Here is a 22,926-nt window from a genome sequence, read left to right on the forward strand (position 1 = left end):
AAAAGCAAATGTGCTGGATGTTTTAACAATGTTAAACAGAGCAAAAGAGTGATTTTAAAGCATAGACGAAAATGAAATCCAGAAGAAACTGAAGTGAAACATTGTTTTCGCTTTTACACTAGGCCGTTATTGGATCACAACTCAATACGCAATTATTGGGAGAACTAGTTTCTGTGATATTTCAAAAGTTGTTTTTGTTTTCGAAGATGAAAGCCGTTATAGTCTTTGGAAACAATGCAAACGATACTCATTATTCAATTTGCGTCACGGGGTTCCTACCTGAAGCCTGCGCTGTGAAAAATCATCTTTTTCTAGAGCTTTCGTAATCTTAAAATGGAGAGAATCGAAATTATCAATAAGATGAAGCAATACAAAACAGGGTCAATCATAAGGATAAAATATTCCAAGTCCAAATTTTGAGTGGGAATATCTGTTATGAGTAAATCTTAATACTTGAAATAGGCAAATTTTTAATGCCAGCTATTGCATAGAATTTGTTTGAAGACTCAATTAAAGCCTACAAAACAAAACAAAATAGACTTAAATTTCTCAAAGTTCATGCCTTTAGAGAAATGATATCGCAGTGATTGTTAAAAGAAGTAGATGTGTTGAGAGAGAGTGTAAAAGACCATTCAAGTTGATGTTTACTGATCAAACAAAAAGGAGTAAATGTAATCTTTGGATCTAATACATACTTACTCATAGTACAATAAATACTGCATCTCACTTGACCGCAATAGATCGATATGGTGAATTATGGTTTGAGAAAAATCAACACCGCAACCCCAAATCCTAAAAAGTGTACTACATCTCCAATTGGCCTCGAATTATAACTGGTGACCCCCTTTTGCGTGCGCTTTTTCAGATCTCGCAACTGTATCATTGTTTTTTAAATATAAAGGAAAATTAATCCCAAAAAATTTTGCATTCTAAGCGCAAACGACCGTTAAAATAGGTTAGCATTGCCAAGCCTGTCTCAATGAAAAACAAAGGAAATGAAAAACATGCAAGTACTTGTATAAGTCGAGTTTGAAACGAGGTTTTTGAATCCTAACATAACCAAAGCAGTTGAACTACAGATCTCCGAAGACTTCAGCAAACTTTTACACAACGTAAGCTGCAACTCGTGACTGACCTTCTGCGCCCAATATTCCACTTTTACGTTAGGTGAAATTGTTCTAAATGAAAAGATACGTTATTAATTGCTGATAAAAACATAAGATAAGTACCCTCAGTCACAAGTTGAACCATCAGAATGAACGAGAACGAGCATGAGAGAGAGAGAGAGAGCAGTTGAGCGGAGCAGTTGATTCTCAGTGAGGGAAACATTTAATTTTCAGTGAATTCGTTGTGAAAGAGCATAATTGCCTAGTTGCAGTGAGTGAAGCTCCAGTGTTAACCAAAGCAGTTGGCTGTAAGGATAGTAAGTTTCTGGTCCGTAAAAGAGTAACTGTGAGGCTGTGAGAAATTGTAATTTGGATTATGAAGTTAATTGATTGCATTCTGGATAATTGTGGATGGGTTAATTGAACTGGTTTTGATTTAGTCTAATTTTGAGTAGTTAGTTAGCATTAAAGAAATTTCTTTTGATTGTCGAATTTACTCAATTATCTGTTAGTGGCTGTAAGATTGCTAGTTGCTTTATTACTTTTACTGATTATTTCATCCGGATTCAAATTTTTAATTAGGCGAGAGCAAATTTCTTAGAGAAAACAGTACACTCCCAATAACAATGACAACTACCAAGCAAATCCTGAGATGACACTTACCCCACCAGACTGGTTCAATTTTATTAATAGCCGCCCTCATCTTCTCAGCCGGCTATTATTGCGCTCGTATTTTTTTTTTACTTCGTCAAACTTTTTTTCGCTTTACCATTTTGCCGCTTTTTCGACATTTTGCGTGAAATCTTTTTGACTTCTCTAGGCTAGTTTCTCTCTTCTCTCATTCTGCTAAAAGTGAATTTGAACATCAGTTGCTAAGCAAAGCAATTCAAAATGAACAGAGTCGGTATAAAAAATTGAAGTCAGAAATAGAAACGGGATAAACCCATAAAGCCCAATTTTAGATGCCCGCTATTTCAACGTCGTTCCTATAAGTCTTAGTTACCACCTCTAATGCTTATTGGTGTTGATAGTAGCCCCTGTAGCCTCTCTCTAAGAAACAGAAGTATGTTCAACTACGAAATGCCATCAAAATAAATCGGACTTAAAAAATATTTTTGTACAAAAATCTTTTTTTTTTCAATATATTCTATTCGTTCAATCCCAATCATGCTTATTGGAATCAACGGCGGCTATTTTCCGGCAATCTGCCGGGTATGTTTGATTTTTTCATCAAATTTTGAAGTCTGCTGGTCTGTGTTAATTTTATACTTTTGTTTTGGAATATTTGTTCGCTCTCTCGAGTCATTTGACTTCTCGAGTGACTTTTTCAGACCTGACTTCTTGAAATGTGTGTGATCTAAATTTCTCTTTTTTGGAAATGTGTTGGCGAGAGTATTAAGTGTGCGTACGCACTGCAAGAGTTAGCGAGCTGCTGCACCTGAGTTGTAAGCAACGCAGACTTGTTTTCGGAGACTGCCTTTTCGAACCGCGCAATCCTTTCTGTTGCAACCGTAAAATTTTCATTTGTGCAAAATAAATTTCTGACCAGGCTACCCAGCGTGTCATTCAAAATAAATTTGTCACACATTAGCCAGTTTTTCGCCTAAACCAAGTGTTCGTTGACTTAAACCACGTTTTTAATTAAGTTAGCTTTCTTCGTATTCAAGCTAGTATAGGAAATAAAAGTGACATGCTTTAGTTCAGGTCAGCTGAGTTAGACACACCTTTCCGACTTAGCGTAAAACACTGCTGCCTAAAATTGGCTGTGCTAAAGTGAGTTCTGGGAGCTAAATATGATCTACTTGAAAAAGTTTTTTTGCTTTTTTAACTACGATTTTTAAGTTTTAATGTTACCTCAGAAATCGTGTGTCTCCTTTTAGCTTCAGCTGATTTGCGGTTGATTTTCAAAGTCTGAGGCTTCAAACTGTTGAATTTGATTCGTTTTAGTTCCTCCATGAAATTCCCAGCTTAGTCTGTAGCATGAGCTGTTTTTTTGCGTATCTTATTCTGAAGTTAAACAGACGTGAAAGTACTGAACAGATGCCAATATATGACGAATGATATTTCCAATTGTTTTTCTACCTGAACTTTTAATCTTTTCGATTCTAGATCTAATTTAATTTATTCTCTCAAGAGTAATTTAAGCGCATTTTATGACAAATTCAAGCCCTTTAAAAGTATAGGTCATTGTTCCGACCCTTTTTAGTGGGGGAGGAACTATATACTCAAATGGGTTTTTTGTTCAGTCAATTTTGGCCGATCGATATAATCATTGTAGAGAGTTGTGAGTGGTATCATAAGAAAGCCCGTGCAGCGTAGAATCTGTAATTGAAAAGATTTTTTTTTTGCTTTTTAAATTGAGTTATCGAGCTTTAAAAATTTGTGAATAGGAGACGGATTTTCTGTTATTTACGTTTTCCCTATTTTTCGCCAAATTTTCGTCAATTTTGCTAAAATATGCTAAAATTATTAACGGCAGTAAGACTGATTTTATCTTTACAGATAGAGGAGGATTCTTGAATTGTTCGATCCGGGTTTTTTGCCCAGAATTTATGCTAAATTTCTCAAAATTCAGACGTTTTTCGTCAAAAATGGGTTCAAATATGTTTTTTTAGCCCAGTTTCTTTACATTTGCTGGAAGTAGACACCTTAGAACTGCGGTCATAATCTTCGTAAGCTCAAAAAGAGAGCGAGTTGTACTCCCGCTGGCTTTAAGAGTCTTTAGTCAGCTTTTTTGCATATTTAAACTTGATGATTATACAAAATTCATGGTTTATTTTTGATAACCTGAAAACTTTCGTCTAAAAAGTGATGTATTTTTTAATAGTTTGAACAACTGATTATTTTTTAGACGCCCAGTAATATCAAGGCTGATCTTAATCTCATTATGGATCCTTACCGTAAAAATACTTGTGACATTTAAAAATGCTTCTTAATATTTTCAAAATATTTCCTTTTTTTTAGATTTTATGTAAATTACTGACGAGAGTTTCAAATTAGGGCTCAATTACTGACAGCTTCCATTTGCTGAAATTGAGTCCCAATTAACATTTCTTTTGGTTCCAGAGTTAAGCTAATGGTTTTTATGGCTCTGACCAATTGTTTCATAAAATTTTATGAATTTCTTTTGTTTTGCTTTCATTTGTTCTAGTTTTTGTAGTCCAATGATTTAGTCTCCCCAATCAAAGAGCACATTGGCTTATTTACTAGTTATAAGAAAAGCTAGACAATGCTTCCAGTTGTTTTCTATCGTCTCTTTTGACTTCAAATATAATTGTTAAGAAAATGTCGATGAATTTTTAAACTTCGAAAACCTATTTGCTGTGTGTTACAAATTAAGGTCGGTAACGGTTTAACGTTTTACTTATGGTTTCTTGGTTTTGATGGTTCGAGTGTTCAAAGCCAAGTTTTTTTTTAATTTTTGAAGCGTAATAGCACATTTTGGATTCATTTTGCTTCCTTGTCGATTTACCACACTATTGACAGGTCCAATTGAAGGAAAGCATAGCTATGAAAATGCGCAGCTTTGAAAAAGGCGTATTTGGTTTTGTTAATTGTTGTTGAATAGTTTATGCTCTTGGGCTGAGAAGTCCTCTCAAGAAATTCAGTAGTTTTCAGTTTGTCTTTTTTTGTTGATGTTGTTCGACATATACCAGATATTGATTGTCTCAATTGCTTCCCTAGGCGTTATAGTTGACCCAGTTTGAGGGATTCAGTTGATAGCTGTTTGTTTATTTACTTTCAAATTAACTTTTTTAAAGATTTTTTCAACTGTCTCGTTTTTGCTCTCATTTTTGTCACCATGTAATTAGATCTCTTTAATAAGAAATCTCAACTTTTTTTGTTGATTGAAACATTTTTTTCTCTGTTCGTTATATGTTCTGACTGATGGCTCCCTTCATTTAATTTCATAAAAAATTTTGAGATTTCGATAGTGTTGTAGTATTGGATTTCTTTTTGTTGTCCGTTCTCCGTAGTTCTTCCATAAGGAAGACTCGTTGATGTGCAGATGAGAACCAAGTGATGGTTTACAGTTTTTCAGAAAACTTCCAATTATTGTGCCTGGAACACTGTGTTGTCGTAAAATTGTTTGTGAAGTTTTGGTTTCTGCCTGTATCTGTTGTTGTGCTATAGTTTCGTGACCTAGTCTCAATAATAACAGGCCTAATTGGCTTCCTGAGGTGTTGCAACTTAATCCATCTCTGTTTGTTGAAAACTTATGTCTGTTGTGACCCATGAAAAAATTTCTTTCCAAAAACATTTGGAATTGTGAGCTTCGCCATTTTTGTAAATTGTTTTTGTCGATTTGTAGCTTAGTCTATAAAACCATTCATAGCCCATTACTGTTACTACGAGATTTCATAGAATGTTTGAGATTTTTGTATATTTAAACATTTTAATGAGTTTTTCTTTTTAACTTATAACATTAATGGGAGGTCCTATTGGCTTTGAAGTGTTGTGCAATTGAACATTTTCTTGTTTTTAGTGACAAGTTAATGCTTTGAGTGATTTCAGTTAATATCTAATAATAATAATCACTTTGAAGTTAATTGTTTTCAAAAATAGAATCGTTTTTTGAACTTTGCTCCTTTTTGCTTTTTTTATCGACCTGTTACCCAGTCGATCGAGGACAGGGTCCATATCTATTCTAATGAAGTTTATGTCAATTTGTTTTGTTTAGTTTTCATCTGATGCGGGTTTGATTTTGTTACGATTTGTTTAATATAGACATCGAGCTTTGGTCGTAATTAATGTTTGTTATTTGATTTTTTTATTGTCTTTTCTAGTAGTCCTATTAACAGCTTTCATCATCCCTCTAGCGTGGCAATATTTTATTCCATTGATGTTTTTTCAACGGTTTGTATGTTTTGAAAGTTTTCTTTCTTTTCTTCATTTGGTAGCCAATTAAGTCAAGATTTTGGATGAGCGGGGGTCGAAATATTATGTGCGTACGCACATTGCCGAGCCTCCTTGTTTGTTGTTTACAATATTTTTTGGCTATTGAACAAATTTTTTGAACTCAGATTTTTGTATTTGCGCAGAATGACTCCAGTTTGAAGCTTTTCAGTAACTGAATTTTTTCCTGCCTATGTCCCAACCTAATTTTTAACCTTTTCGATACTCGCATAATTGCATTTTGTTTATGTATTAGCTAAACTGTTTGACGAGCATAGTAATAGAACCCGTTAATGACGGCTGACCTTTTTTTCTGGTAAGTATAATTTCGTTAGTTGTTTCGAACAGGTCTGTGAATTGTTTTTGAAATGATCTGTATTTCGGAAGTTTTGATTCAGAAAATTAGATGTTATCCTTAAATAAGAATTAGTCATTGTCATTATCAGTTGCAAATGTCGCGTCTTTTTTATCGGAAAATGCTATCAAATTTGTCTGCTCCAATTTTGTTTCTTGGCTTTCTGGGTGCCATTTAAAATCTCTCAGTAATTAAGTTAGTTTGTTTTGAATGAACCTCACCTTAAGTAATTCAGCCTCTCAAAAGCTTAAAATTCAGATCAAATTTATTTTTGTTTCCTGTGAGATTATTGCAGTGCGTGGCGTCGAACGATAGCTGCTACTCATTACTTTGACTCCTTGTCATTTATCGAATCAGTGGCATTTGAGAAAACTTAACTATGTTCAATGTTCTGACGTCTTCCGCATTGAGGGTTTCATTCAAACCGATGTCTTTAGAAGCAGGCAACTCTGAATGGTGCCGAGACAATATGTGCCCCTGTTTGGGGCTCACTGGGCTATAGCCACACACACGACAGTCCAGACATCTACTTTGGCCAATATGTACCCACTATGCACTGTGCACGGTTGCTACATTCCATTATACTCTACAAGGTAATCAACTACGTTTTAAATTAGTGTTATCGCTGTTAAATTAGCTTTCGCAGATTTCAATGTCCTCGCGTACATTCCTCTACTGATTCTATGGCATTTAGGGATTTCTTTCACAATGATAGATCATAACAGGAAGGGCCTTATAACAAGAAGGTCAGGTAATGTATAATCGCACATAATGTTCTAAACCCTCTTATACCGAACAATTTATCAAAACTTGACAACATAGGAGCTCTTAATACCTAGATGCATATCGACCGACATTTATTTTAAAACATTCCTAGTATAAGAGAGGTTTATTTAATACTTTCAATTCCTCTCAACAGTAGTAGCAGTGAGGCAATTGGTTTTCCGATGGTTTTCAAATAATTTAATTACAGCTTATTTGGGTTGGATCTCTAGTACCATTTATATTGGAAAAATGGAATCCGTTTTAATGCGCTCTTTTCATTAGAATTTTTCAAAGAAACTCTCGACTACTAGTGCTGATTAAAATTGGTATATAGAATTGATAGCAATTTAGATTCAATAAAAACAAAAAAGGAAAGCGTAACAAACTTTACTCCAGAAGTCGCCAAGGGCAAGCAAAAATTTACGTAAAAAGGAGAAAAGACTATAATACCGTTTCAGAGCAGAAAATTGAAAATATTGTTTTCTAATAGACGCCGTCAGCCTCTCAACGGCTATTATTTAGGCGCTCATTTTTACAATTCAGTCTTTTATGAAAGATATGTTCACATATTTTCATGATTTTCGAAGTCAAATTGGAGTAGTGATTTTGGTCACGCCCAAACAGGAAGTGGAGCAAAAGAGCGAGTGGTTTTGCGGCGTGAAATTTTTTTGCTCTAATTTTGAAGTAGAGTGAGAAAACTGTCTTTGAAAAGAAACGCGCTTTCTCGCTAGTTGCTTTTTGTTGCCATGAGGCATTTCGACTTTGATTTTTTTTATCGGTTTAATTGCTCTGAAAAGAAGTTTTTAGCAATTATATTAGTCTTGTGGTCTTTTAAAATGCGATTTCCGCTTTTTGACTTTTTGTACTAAAAAACAGGATATAAACAGGCAGCGCCCAGAGGGATTAATTTCTCTTAGAGCCTTTCAGCTCACTAGTCTGGGTGGTAGAGTTTGACCCCCCCACACACCCCCCAAACCCCTTCCCCCATACGCAAACTTCACCCCTCTACCACATCTGCCCCCCCCCACTTTACCCCCATCATCCACCTCTGCAGATCGTTCAGGAGTTGGCATATGCAGCCTGAGACCCCATCAATCCATCCGGTGCACCCCTCCCCCCACTATGCTCACCTTAAGTACTTAATTACGCTAAAGTTAACCTAGTTAAACCGTAACTAGCTACTGACGAAGCCAACCAATGAACTGTGTCAGGACTTGTCCTGCTGTTTTTTTTTTAAATTCGCTCTACCTTTCACGTTTTACATTAGTCACGACTTTTACGTTTGACTTCTGAATTACTTCACTCAATGCTTCAGCTGAATGATTTTAAACTCCATTCACTCAGTGGATTTCGCAGGATAGTGAATACCGTCAAGGTCAAAGGAGAAAAATTAAAGAAACGGGATAAAACGATAAAACCCGCTCACTAAATCATAGTGCTTTAGGTTATCAAAGTTCAGTAGAATGATTGCTAGCTGACATTAGTATTGAGCTAAATGGTCTTCATTTTAGAAGCTGAATTAAGTAGTTTTGGAATCTAACTGAAAGCACTGCACAACAACTTTTTGACACGTGGAAAAAAATTGTGTTATTTTTCAATCCCGATGTGCGTCAAGGAGGTCAACGGCGGCTATTTTCCGGCAATCTGCCGGCTATGTTTGCTATTCCGACTTTTTAACTTGTGGCCTAAGTACATTATCGTTAGATTTGAAGAAAACCGAATTTTTGTATACTAATTACAGATCAATTTTTTTAAGTGTGTAAACATTGAAGTCACTTAAGGGGAAAAAGTGATTCCAAGACCCAGGGTGAGATAAATTAGTTTAATTCTGCAAATTGTTCTAAACATCGGGATATTATTTATTGTTCTTCTTACAAACGAAACCTCATGGAAGCTTTAATTAAAAGACCATTCGTGAAATCTGAGCAAAATCAGTGCAAATATCACGGGTTGAGGAAAAAATGTTTTTTTCCCACCAAAAAATCAGTAAGTAGAATAAAAATATAGAAAATTGTTAATTGCTCTCAAACAAAGTTTGTAGCGATTGTATTGGTCCTGTGGTCTTTTTAAACTTTTTTTCGCTTGACCAATTAGTTTCTCGTCTGACATTTTCAACTTTTCGAATGAATTTGGAGCGTTGGAACAGTAAAATTAGTTCTAATTTTTTAAATTCAATTTACTCTAAATTTTTCTGCCGTATTTAAAGTTGAAGACGTTGTATCCTAATTAGATATCGCCGGTTATCTTCGGTTTCATTGGTAGTTATACGGTTCGTGTCGAGTATTTTGGCACGGTTAAATTTGTTTCCGTTAAAAAAAGCTTATTGAAGTTACGAGAACGTCTCATTTCGCTCGTTACATTTTAAATCAAAGAATTTGATTTTTATTATTGGGGGCGCTGTCTGTTTACGACTCGAAGAGGAGTATTGGTGGAACATCTTTTTTCTCATCGATATTTGTGGTCTTTTTAAAACAGGATGTAAAATTCAATGCCGTAAGTAAAATTGAATTGTTTGGGTCAAATTGCTGAACGAATTAAAAAGCAGATAGAAGTAGGAGTTTTGATCATGCCTCATTTTTGAGAGAGAAAGTTGGTGTGAGAAAAATTTTGTTAAAGGAGCAAATTTGTTCATCACGTAGGGATTTTTTCAAAGCAGAGTTCTTTTTAATTTTTTTTTCGAATCAAGTGGTTTTTCTAATTCATATTAACAAATAGTTGTATGTCTAGGAGAATTTTTGACCATCTCAATCATATATTAGACTTTTCTATGCAAACGATTCTAGTGATTTCACCATTTTAAACGCTTGTTTAACTGTTTTGTATTCTTTTTCAAGTTTTGTACCGTCCTGGTTATTGTGTTTGAGTTTTTTGTTCCTTCCGGAAACCTTTTGATTTGATTATCAACTTAATACTGTTCTAATTGACGAAAATTGGCCAAATTTAGTCAATTTTTCGGCCGCCGTCAGCCCCTCAAAGGCTCTTATTTAGGCGCTTTCTTTACGACTCTGAGGAGTATTGGCGGATTGTCTTTTTTGACTGATGACTGGAAAAAGGAAACAATGTATTTAAAATGGGATGTAGAAGTTAATGCTGCACGTGAAAACAGTGTTTTGATCAATCTTTGTGTTGTTATCAACCGGATAAACAGGTAGCGCGTGGAGGGCATTAAGTTGTCTTAGAGCTTTACGGCTTACTAGTCTCTAATTATGCGATTCACTGAACCTACTAAGGGGACATAAATTCATGGGGTGGAAAGTAGATTTTATGAAGGGTAGTTGCAGATAGTGTGAAAGGGAGTTGGATCCCCTCAGTTCCCCCGCCCCCCTCAGTTCACCCCCCCCCCCCCCCCCCCTCCCCCCTCAGTTCACCCACCACTTCATTCCACCCGTAACACATCACGCTTGGACTCCCCCACGCGCTGCCCTACCCAAACCCACTCCCGCTGCGCTCACCGCCGCTCCCCCCCCCCCCCCTCAGGTTCATTCCGCTACCTTCAAGCTAAAGCTAGCCTTCCGAAACTTAGTTAGTCGGTTATCTTCTATAGTTTTTTTTCTATTTTGTCTGTATGTTTAGGTTTAATGTGGATAATCAATGAATAAACAAAAACTGTTTCTTAGGGTTTGGTGAGAACTCTTATTCAGACTCTGCATTTGTCAGAGAATGTCATTAAAAATTAAACAGATTTTTAGATATGGTTCTTTTCAATTGATTGGTTCTTCTCGTTTTTGTATATGTATCGTCTGTTTTTTTCTACCATACGGTAGTCATTTTTTGAACGTAAAATAACCATTTCAGACAATCTGTTCCAAATATTGGTTTTAGAATAGCAACTGGCCAAATGTTCACTTCTACGTTGTTTCCTCCGTTTGTTGTTTCGAATTGCATATTGTAATGATGTAGATGGGTATTAGTTGAGTTATTGGTTGGGTAGGGCTTAAGTTTACTTTTATTTTGAGTGGATTGTGGAGTCTTCTGGCTTTGTTTGACTTCTGACTTACCTTTTTCTGTTATTTTCGGACTTACTTTTTTCTGTTATTTTCTGACAACTGAATGAAATTTAGAATTAATTGAACGATTACGTTCAAGGTGAAATCCCTGCAACAATAAAAACGGGATGAAACAATAAAGCCCGGAGACTTAATATTGGAAAACAGTTCATTAAGTAATCAGTGTTCCTGAGAGTATACTACTAATTGAATTAATTATTGTTTCAATCCCAACTTTGGATAGTAGGGTCAACGGAGGCTACTTTCCGGTAATTTGCTGACTATGTTTTTAATTGGCTAAGTTTTTTGACAAGTTCTTCTTTTTCTGCCCTTCAGAATAGTTTTTTTCACTCTTAATTTTTTTTATCGAGTTGGTGTTATTATATTGCTACTAAGTAAAACAAAATTAAATTTTTGATTAGTCATATTTTTATACATTAAAGGAACCAATTTTTCAGTTTTCGGGTAATTTTTAGAATTTTTGCTCACATCTTTAGTGTTTGCCACCTGCGTTTGGGTGGCATGTGGATGCCTACTGAATATGCCTTAACTGTTTCCTAGGATGTATTGAGAACAATTAGTGAGACTTCGCAATGTTTGGAGAACGTGACGAAATTTTAACAAATTTTTAAATTTGGTTCCTTAATTCTTTTCATTTTGCTAAGTTTTTCTGGTTTTTGCTATGTAGCTTTTTTTCTACCATATCGTAGTCATTTGTCAAATTGAAACTATCCAACTTAACCAGACAGTGTGCTATAAACAATGGTTTTGTAGCCACAACTTTGGAGAAATTTCACGTCTCAAAGCGAAATCAAATTGCACTTTTCCCTTCTAATTTGTTTACTCCGTTTGTGTTTCTTTCAGATTGAGTTGTATGATGGCGTAAATAGTTTTGTTAATGACTATAGTTATATAGGGTGTTAGTTAAGTTTGACTTCGAGTTGCTGCTGTAGTTCTGTTTTTTTTTAGGATCTATTGACATACTTTTATGATTTTTGACGTCAAATTGGAGTTGTGATTTTGGTCACGCCGAAATAGGAAGTGGAGTGAAAACGGTTTTGTGAAGTCACTTTATTTTATTCGAATTTTAAAGCAGAGTGACAAAACAGTGTTTGAACAAAATTTTGAACAAATTGAATTCATTACTAGTTTTTGTATAGTCATTGAAAAGTCTTTGGATTGTGGTTCAGGACTTGATCTGCTGTTTTTTTTGTTTCATTACCAAAAATGATGAAACAAGTTTTTTTTATTAATAGCCGAGAAGCGATAGCGGCTATTATTGGAGACATCGTGGTTTTTTACAATTCAAAGAATTTGAATTGTATTGGTGTGCTGTCTTTTTTTCTAAGATATGTTCACTTTTTCACGTCAGTGAGAAGTCAAATTAGAGTGGTGATTTTGATCACACTGAAATAGTAAAAGGAGCGAAAAATTGAGTAGGTGTGATGCGTGACTTTTTTTCAAAATACCTTTAAAGTGGTGTGAGAAACTGGTGTTTGAACAATTTGGCAGTTTTTGAGTTGGATGTTTTTTCAAGTGCTCCAAATTGACTTCTGTGTTCTGAGTTTCCTCTACTTCAGTGCTTTAAAGACGGCACGAATGTGTTCTAATTGTGCCTATTTACTTTTGCTGGAATTCTTTAAGGGGTAGCTGAAACTTTTTATGACTTTGCCACTATTTGTTGTCATAAAATATTAATGATTTTTAGATTTTGTCCCTTTTTTAGAATTATCTGCTGTCTTATCACTTAGTATCATTAATAACAGGTCGGATTGGTTGCTAATGAGGCTTAAAATAACGTAAATAATAGCTTGAGTTGATAGATAGTGGTTTTCATGACGACACTATTTTTTAAAAATTTGAGATCTGCAAGTATTTATCGAACTTTTTGATGTCTTCTTATTTAATCTCATTGGGGACAGGTCTCTGATGCTAATAATAGGGGTTAAATTTATCGATTCAATTGTTTTTGTTCAAAGCTTGTGCTTTCTTTGACTTTGACACCCATTGTTTTCGATTATAATTATCGAATTTTTTGAGTTTTGCGAGTTTTTCTTTTCAAGTTTGTCGTCAACTCCTGGTCTCATTAATGACAGGTCTCATTGGTTGCTAAAAAATCTTCAATTAAAGCAAGTCATTTCATTTCACAGCTCTAGCTGTTTGTGACTTATACGCTGGTTCGTTTTTTTTTTAAAAAAAATCTTAAGTTATTTTTCTAGTTTTGCTAAAATTTGTTTTACTTATTGCTGTCTTTCAACTTAATCTCTTTGATGGCAGGTCTCAACGGTGGTCATTGAGGACTCAAATAGTTGATGTAATTGTATCCTTCAATAGCTGTTTCTTCCTCTGACTTTATGCTAAGTGTTTACACAATTTTCGGCGAGTTTTATTGCGATTTTTGGTTATTTTTCTTATCATTTAATACTATTAGTGAGAGGTTTCATTTACATTTAATGACAGATTGTTAATGAGATATAGAGGAACATATTTGGCAGTTTTCGTTGTTTTTGATGTTGATCCTGTCTTTTCAAAAAAAAATCAGTTGAATTTTTCGTCTTGCTTGTTTTGTTCTTGTGTTGTTTTATTGCTTAGTCTCATTACTAACAACTCTAATTTGCCTTTTAAAACGGAGTAAATGACTGTCAGGTCATAAATTAACACCTTTTTTTAAATTGTATTTCAGGACTTGTCCTGTTAGGTTTTTTTAATTCGTCGTCTCCATCGATGAATCTTATCACCTGACTTATTGGAATTGACTTTTTCAATGGCTGCATTGGCTTCTACTGCTTTGCTGTTAAAATTTGTGCACGTGACGGCATTTCTGCTTTTAGGTCAATTGTGACACTCAAAAAATGACTTCTGAACTCACTAATGGAACTTTAATTTTTATGAACTATTACTAGTTAATAGTGTGCATCTAAGTAGTGCCAAACTTATATGCCCTAATTCGTGATTATTAGTCTTGAGTTTTTGATTTCGGATATCCATTTTGAAAAAGCTCTGTTACGCCTTTTTCCTTATAGACAGTATGTGTCATAAAATTGACTGTCTGAATCTAACCCAAAAAGTCTAGTGGTCTATTAAAGGACTGGTGGTCGATCTGGCAAAATGTTTTAGTCTCTAGAGAATCATGTTTTCTTTTGTGTTACGACTCGCGTTTTCGGCCACAGAATCATGTTTTTTATAAACGATTTTTGACCTTTAACAATCTGAACAATTTTTTTCAGGTGTGGGGCGTTGAGTTGACCCTTCCTCCGAAGTACATTGAGAGTCTCGATAGCTTCATGCTGTCTCCTTCCGTGTATGGGGAGGGCTGGCTCAGCTACAGTGATGTGATGGACATGTTGCCAGTGAAGGTTCTGGGCATGTTTCTAGAGAGGACAGCTCTCAATTTACACTTCAAGTGTCTCGGCAATCTGCTGTACACGTCACACGAGCCAATAGGACTCATTCATCCTACATTCAGGTTATGAAAAAAATTATTAATAGTCTGAAAGCAATAGCTGGGGCTTTTATTGGCCTTCTCTTGGATTTTACAATTCAAAGAATTTGAATTGTTTTGTTGCGCTGTCTTTTTACGACTCAGAGGAGTATTGGCGGAGCGTCTTCTTTATCGATAATTTTTTGGAGTGTATTTCAAACAGGATGTCATACCAAGCGTGAACACTAATTACCAATCGAAGAGTATTGGTGGAGCGTCTTTTTTAATACTCGAAGAGGCTTTTTGGTTTTCTGTTTTTTGATGGCTACACAATACACTTTTCACTAAAAAAAATTATATAAACTTAACTGTAACTAGTTAGTGGATTTCATCGACAACTCCGTCAATTTAGTTCAATACCTAATGCTACCTATGCTCTACTCCTTTTAAGAAATTTATACGAATTTCTAATTTTTCAGGTTTGTTTTATGCATTTTTCATTGTTGTTTAGCAGTTTTCTGACACGTGCTGGATCGGTAAATAACATATCGGATGATGTAATTGACTTTTCCTCAAGTAATTTGTCGGAAATAGCATTTTGGTTTCGTGGAATTTTTTAAAGAATTTGGTTTTTCGTCCTTGTCCTTGTCATTTCATTTCCTTTTACTAAGTTTTCTCGTTATGATCATGTGTTGTTAGATTGTCTGTCAAGTGGTAATATTTTGTTTGAAATTACTTTCTTTACTATAGGTCCTAGTAGTTTAATTGCTCTCGAGAAGCAATTATTGGCACTAGCTGTTTTGGAGTAGCAACTTAAGGTAAATTTTATGCGACAGTATATCAGTTTCTGTCAGTTATTTTTCCAGGTGTTTGCCCTGTCAGTTTTAATTTGTTTTGATATAACTATCTAGTATGTTCATTAAATCAGTGAGGTTGGGCGATTGACTACTTCGAGTCGTTTCCGGGTTTCTTCCCGCTATGTTTTTTTAAGATGTTCACACATTTTTATCTTTTTTGTGATTTTTGCAGTCAAATTGAGGTAATGATTTTGGGCACGCCGGAACAGGAAGTAGAGCAAAAAAGCAAGTGGGTTTTTGTGCTAATTTTATTTTTTGCTGTTTTTTAACGTGAGTGATAAAACGAAGTTTGAACATAATTTCGGTTTCTCGCCGATGTTTTTTCACATGCGACATCTTGACAATGATTCCTAATAATTTTACGATTTTGATCTATTTTTTTCTTAATAGTTTTCCCAATTCTATAGTCCATTCTAGAGTTAATTTTTTGGCTGGTCAAAAAAGTTCTTATTGTTTCAATATTTTTCATGCTATGATTTGTCAAGATTTTTGTTACGACCATTTGACGTCACAATTTCTTCCAGCTTTTATTTTAATCATTCGTGCACTTTCAGTTGAATTGTGTGCCTGACATTTTGCACTCTTATTTTGTGTAAGTTCACTTCAGGTTACTTTTAACAATTTCAAGGTCATTAAGGAAAAGCTGCCTAATGGGGGGCCGGTAAAAGTAGGGCTCTACCGCAGGGGAAAAAGTAATTTGAGTTTAAGCGAACAATTTTGTTTAGTTTAATTTAACTGTTAATATTTAGTGGATTTCATCGACAACTCCATTATTTTAATTCAATACCTTTTGTAGTTTATGCTCCAGTCCTTTTAAGAAAAAAATTATCCAATTTTCTTGTTTTTGCTGGTTTGTTTTCTGCTTTTTTCATTGTTTTTTAAAATGTTTTCTGACAAATGCTGGTTGGGCAAATAATATACCCTAAATGTACTTGACATTTTTGGCAGTTAGTTTACCGGAATTTGCATTTTGGCTTCGTAGAATTTTAACTTTATAGAAAATTTTGTTTTTCGATCATGTCCTTCATTTCATTTTCCTTTACTAGCTTTTCTCGTTATGATCATGTTTTGTTAGATTGTCCGTCAAATGATAATATTTTCTTTCAAAATACTTCTATTACACAGTCCTAGTAGTTTTTAATTGCTCTGGAAGTTTTTAATTGCTCTTCGAGAGCAATTAAAAATTATTAGGACTTTGTAATAAAAGTATTTTGAAACAAAATTTTACCAATGATTGCCAATAGTTGTTTTGGAGTAGCAACTTAAAGTAAATTTTATCAGACTATCAGTTTCTGTCAGTTATTTTTCTATTCCTTTGCCCTGTCACTGTTTTAAATTGTTTTGTTATAACTATCTAGAACGTTCATTAAATCAGTGAGGTTGGTTGATTGACTACTTCGAGTCGTTTCCGGATTTCTTCCGGCTATGTTCAAATTTTTTTGCTTTTTGCAGTCAATTGAGGTAATTATTTTGGGCATGTCGGAAAAAGAAATAGAGCTGATAGCAAGTGGGTTTACGGTGATAATTTTTTTGCTGTTTTTAACGTAGAGTGAGAAAACGAACTTTGATCAAAATTTCCGTTTCTCGTCGGAACAGGAAGTAGAGCAAAAAAGCAAGTGGGTTTACAGCGATAATTTATTTTTTGCTATTTTAACGTTTTTACCGTAGAGAGAAAACGAAGTTTGAACAAAAGTTCGGTTTCTCGTCGATGTTTTTTCACATGCCACATCTTGACATTGATTCTTACTATTCCAATTTTTATCTATTTTCTGAATAGTTTTCCCAATTGCATAGTCCATTCTAGGTTTGCTTTTTTGTCTCGGTCTATAAATTTCTTATTGTTTTAATGTTTTTCCTATGTTTTTTTGTTGTCAAGATGTTTGTTACAACCATATGACGTCACAATTTTTTCAAGATTTTTGTTTAATCATTCGTGCACTTTCAATTGAATTAAGTGCATTACAACATATGCACTCTTATTTTCTGTAAGTTCGCTTCAGGTTAGTTTTTACATTTTCAAATTCATTAAAGGAAAGCTGCCTAACGGGGGTTGGTAAAAATAGGTCTCTAACGGAGGGGAAAAAGATCATTAAGTTTTAAGCAAACAAATGTTTAGTTTTTAATTTAACTGTAAATAGTTAGTGGATATCATCGACAACTCCATCAATTTAGTTCAGTGCCTATTGTTACCTATGCACTACTCCTTTTGAGATATAATTTATAAATTTTAATTTTTGTAGTTTGGTTCTATGCATTTGTTCATTGTTTTTTAACAGTTTTGCACAAGTGCTGGATGAGTAAAAATATATATCGGAAAAATGTAACTAAGGGGTTTCTCTGTCAAGTTACCGGAAATTGCATTATGGTTTTGTAGAATTTTTTAATAGAGGATTTTGTTCTTCGATCTTGTCCTTCGTCATTTCCTTTCCCTTTACTCTGTTTTCTCGGCATGGATCTATTTCGTTAGGTTGTATGTCAGATGGCATTGCTTTGTTTCAAACTACTTTTATTACAACGTCCTAGTAGTATTTAATTGCTCTCCGGAGTAGCAACTTTAAGTAAATTTTATCAGACGGTATATAAGTATCTGTCAGTTATTTTTCTATTCGTTTGCCCTGTCAGTTTTAATTTGTTTTGTTATAACTATCTAGTATGTTCATTAAATCAGTGAGGTTGGGCGATTGACTACTTCGAGTCGTTTCTGGATTTCTTCCGCCGGCTATGTTTTTTTAAGATGTTCACAATTTTTAATGATTTTTGAAGTCAAGTTGAAGTAATGATTTTGGTCACGCCCAAACAGGAAGTAGAGCAAAAAAGCAAGTGGGTTTACTGCGATAATTTTAATTGCTGTTTTTTACCGTGAGAAAACGAAGTTTGAACAAATTTTTGGTTTCTCGCTGATGTGTTTTGTTCACATGCCACATCTTGACATTGATTGTTTCTATTTTCCGTTTTTGATCTATTTTCTAAATTGTTTTCTTAATTCTATAGTCCATTCTAGGGTTACTTTTTTGTTTGGTCAAAAAAAGTTCTGATTGTTTCAATATTTTTCATGCTATTTTCTTAATTTGTTGGCAAGATTTTTGTTACGACAATTTGACGTCACAATTTCTTCAAGCTTTTAGTTTTATCATTCGTGCACTTTCAATTGATTTGTGCGCCTGACATTTTGCACCTTTATTTTCTGTATGTTCACTTCATGTTTATTAACAATATCAAGGTCATTAAGGGATATCTGCCTAATAGGGGCTGGTAAAAATAGGGCTCTACTACCGGAGGGAAAAAATGGAATTTGAGTTTTGAGCAAAAACTTTCGTTTAGTTTTTAATTCAACTGTTAATTGTTAATGGATTTCATCGACAACTCCATCAAATCAGTTCAATGCCTATTGCTACCTATGCTCTACTCTTTTTAAGAAATAAATTATACAAATTTTAATTTTTGCAGGTTTGTTTTATGCATTTTTTTATTGTTTTTAAACAGTTTTCGGACAAGTGCTGGATGAGTTGAAAAATAAACCGGGAAAATGTAAAGATTTTTCTACAGGTTTGTTTTACAAATTTTTGCATTGTTGTTGAACAGTTTTTGACAAGTACCGGATTTTTAATTAATATACCGCAAAATGTAATTGACATTTTTCTCAGTTATTTTACTGGAAATTGCATTTTGGTTTTGTACAATTTTTTATAGAAATGTATTTCGAGCTTGTCCTTCGTCATTTTTTTCCTTCTAGGTTTTCTCGTTATGATCATGTATTGTAAGATTGACTGTCAAATGGTAATATTCTAATTCAAAATACTTTTATTACCAGGTCCTAGTAATTTTTTAATTGCTCTCAAAGAGAAGCAATTATTGTCATTAGTTGTTTTGGAGTAGCAACTTAAAGTAATTTTTATGTATATCAGTTTCTGTTTGTTTCTACTTGTTTGCCCTTTCCTTGTCTTAAGATTTTTTAGAATGAAGAAAATGTAGAATTAAGAGAATTTCTAAATTAAGATAATTATTTAGAATCTTCATTAAGTCTTTGAGGTTGGTCGATTGTCGACTTCGAGCCATTTCCGGGTTTCTTCCCGCTTTCTTTTTTAAGATGTTCACAAATTTTTTATCATTTTTATGATTTTTGAAGTCAACCTGGAGTAATGATTTTGGGCACGCCAGAACAGGAAATAGAACAAAAAAGCAAATGGGTTTGCGGCGATTTTTTTTGTTTGTGCTATTTTTTGACGTACTGAGCAAACGAAGTTTGAACAAAAGTTCGGTTTCTCGCTGTTTTTTCACATGCCGCATCTTGACATTGATTCCTAATAATTTTACGATTTTGGTCTATTGTTTCTGAATAGTTGTCCCAATCCCATAGTCGATTCCTGGGTTACTTCTTTGTTTGACCAATAACAGTTTTTAGAAGTGTTTCAATATATTTCCTGCTATATTTTTATTTGGTCAGCAAGATTTTTGTTACGACCATATGACGTCAAATTTTTCAAGCTTTAGTTCAGTGATTCGTGCACTTTCGATTGAATTGCGTGCATGGCGTCAGTTTTCATTCTTAATTTCCTTAACTTCTCTTCAGGTTATTTTTAACATTAAAGGAGAGTTGCCTAATGGGGCTGGTAAAAGTAGGGCTACCGAACGGGAAAAAAATGTCATTTGACTTCAGAGCAAAGTTTTTAGTTTTTTTTGTAACTGTAAATAGTTAGTTGATTTCATCGACAACTCCATTGCTCTACTTTTTTTAGAATTGAATTGTTTGACCTTTAAATTTTGGTGCATTGCCCGAACGTGTTTCTTTTTTGTAACATTTCTGCTTGACTTCTTATCGATTTTGTTCTATAACATTCTTTCGTTCTCGAGTGACTTTTTGGCTCTTGACTTCTTAATTTTTGGTTGATCTAGATTGTTCGCATTCAGAATTAAGTCCTTTGCTTACTTAAAGGAGACTGGGACCCAGAAAATAGCAAAATTTTTGTAGCTGAGTAGTTAAGATCTCAGACTGCCATCGGGGAGGTTGCGGTTTGGAACCCCTCACTTGTCTGATTCTAGGCTATGCCCTCTTCTTAATTAAATTGCCGGCCTGTCGGTTTACAGCTAATCATCCCAACTTCGTCTATTTATGTTTTCAGTATCAAATGGAAATTTGGTTTGCTAACAGGCATTCAGTCCATTAGCTACGCACCTTTAATTTGTCTAATTTATAAATGCTAAGCTGTAAGCTGAGCGTAGCTATTTTGCGGTACTGTTGGTTTCGTCTTCTAGCGATTTTTTTGTTTTACATTTTTAAACTTTACAGCTGAAGTTACATTTTGTTAAATAATTTTTCCCTCTCATTAGCAGCATTTGCACGATTGATTTTTTGATTTTTTTGTCACCCTCTCACTCAATTTTTTTTTCAAAAAAGAACACTTGAATTCCAAAGACCGATATACATACTATGTCAATAGGTGAATGTAGTGAGTGTAGGGTAAATGTACAAATGTATAAATGTTTTTTGTATCACTTATTTGAAAATGTTTTTAGATCACTTAAGCGATGAGATTTTGATAATACATGACTTACCTCACTCAAGAGAATAAATTTTGCATATTAAAACTCAAGTTCTGTTAACTATTTAAAAGGTCAATGCATTTATGAATCGAAATTCTGTAGAAAAGGTTTCTGGAGAATGGAATTGAGCAAGCAATATCAGTCTATCGGTAAAAGTTTCTTGTTCATAATTTTGGCACGAGAATCAATCTTTTATTCAACTCAATTTGGTATATATTTTTAAGTTTTACAGCGCCAAAGTATATTTTCCAGTTATATGCGGCAGTCTACTATGTTTCTCTTGGCTGCATTTCAGAGCATAGGGAGTGGTTCTTTTAAATCCTTATTAGAAGCTCATTTTTGACAACCGGTATCTTGAAATAACTTGTCGAGAACAAAAGATACATCGAATCATGCAGACCTTCTTGACGGCATTTTGCACAAAGGAAAATGATAAAATTTTTCGTCCATTAGCCGCGAAACAATATCGAAGTTAATGTTGGTCTCATTGTAGCTTTTTTCGAGTGAATGCGTAGTATTGATTTGCTTATTAGTGTTTTCAGCCAAATCATTTTTGTTTAACAGCCGCACAGCGATAGCTGGGACTATTATTGGCCTTCTTTTCGTTTTTTTACAATTCAAAGAATTTGAATTGTATTCGGGCGCTGTCTTTTTTAAGATCTGTTCACACATTTTCATGATTTTTTGAAGTCAAATTGGAGCAGTGATTTTGATATTGCCGAAACAGGAAATGGAGCGAAAAAGCGAGTGGTTTTGCGGCATGAAATTTTTTGCTCTAATTTTGAAGTTAAGTGAGAAAACGGTGTTTGAACAAAAATTCGCTTCCTCCATAGTTGTTTTTTGTTCACATGCGGCAATTTCACTTTGGTTTTAATGTTTTTTCAATTTTTTGGATTGATTTTTTTTATAAATGGTTTTCCCAATGCATGCGTGGTTCATTCTAGGCCTAGTTTTTGTTATAATCAAATTTGCATTTCTCGCTAGTGGTTTTTTGTTCCCGCTAGAGAAATTTTGGACATTGATTTTGTTTTTTTTTATTATTTTATCTGATTTTTTTAAAAAATGGTTTTTCTAATTCACACAGAGTCCGTTCTAGGGCTAGTTTTTTGTTTAGTCAATGAAAATTCTTTGAATTGTACGTCAGGACAACCACTTCAAATCTGCTTTTTGTTCATTCGTTCATGCAATTTCACCTGAATTGCGTACGTGGCGTCATTTTTCGTTCTTAGTGGAGCGGGTTTTTTTATTCGTTCGCGTGATTAAAGTTTTGGTCACATTTGACTTACCTCACTCTCAAAAATGACTTCCTCACTTTGAAATTGAATTTTATTTACTTTAATTCAAAGAGATAAGATCCAATGGGTGTGTGTCACTCTAAATGAAGGTTATTTGAGAGCAGCAAATAGAGGCATTAAAAGCGTATACACATTTTTAATCGAAATATAACATATCAGCCTTCAATGAAAAGACGGGTTTTTTTGGTCTGTCTTTTTTACTGTTTTTTTAGACTGCGGATCTACGAAGCTATTGCGGCTATTTTCTGGCAATCTACCAGCTATGTTTATGATTTGAACCTTCGAAGATTAGGTCTTTTTCGAACGTTGGGCATTGATATTCAGAGCTTTTGGTTTGTTTCTATTTTTCTGTCGTTTCAACAATGAATTTTAATTTTGTTCACTCATTTTTAATGTAGTGAATGCGGTCAATGTCAAAAAATGTCAAAAGAACAAAATCAAAATCGGGGCAGATAAAACCGATCAAACGCGATCATTAAGTCATAGTGTATTAGGTTATCAAAGTTCATTAGAGTGATTGCTAGGTGGCATTTTCAATAAGCTTAATGGGCTTCAATTTGGAAGCTGATTTAGGTATATTGTACAATCTAACAAACCACAACAAATTAGAACACTTTCTGACACTTAGAAACAAAGTGTCAATATTTCTCTTTTCTGTTTCAAGCCGGATGTGCGTCAAGCTCGTCAACGGTGGCTGGGTTCTT

The 22,926-nt window shown here is 34.2% G+C and overlaps 1 protein-coding gene across 2 annotated transcripts in view; it reads left to right on the forward strand.

Annotated features, from left to right (window-relative positions):
* Window positions 1–22,926, forward strand: part of LOC142339534 (uncharacterized) — a 70,739-nt gene that overhangs the window by 6,529 nt on the left and 41,284 nt on the right. For both annotated transcript variants that reach the window (XM_075389640.1, XM_075389639.1), the window contains exons 4-5: window positions 6,795–6,950; window positions 14,336–14,574. In XM_075389640.1, coding sequence (XP_075245755.1) covers window positions 6,795–6,950; window positions 14,336–14,574 — 395 coding nt within the window. The remainder of the gene's footprint in view (window positions 1–6,794; window positions 6,951–14,335; window positions 14,575–22,926) is intronic.

Source organism: Convolutriloba macropyga, chromosome 5, assembly GCF_964194025.1.
Source record: "Convolutriloba macropyga chromosome 5, txConMacr16.3, whole genome shotgun sequence".
NCBI lineage: Eukaryota > Metazoa > Xenacoelomorpha > Acoela > Convolutidae > Convolutriloba > Convolutriloba macropyga.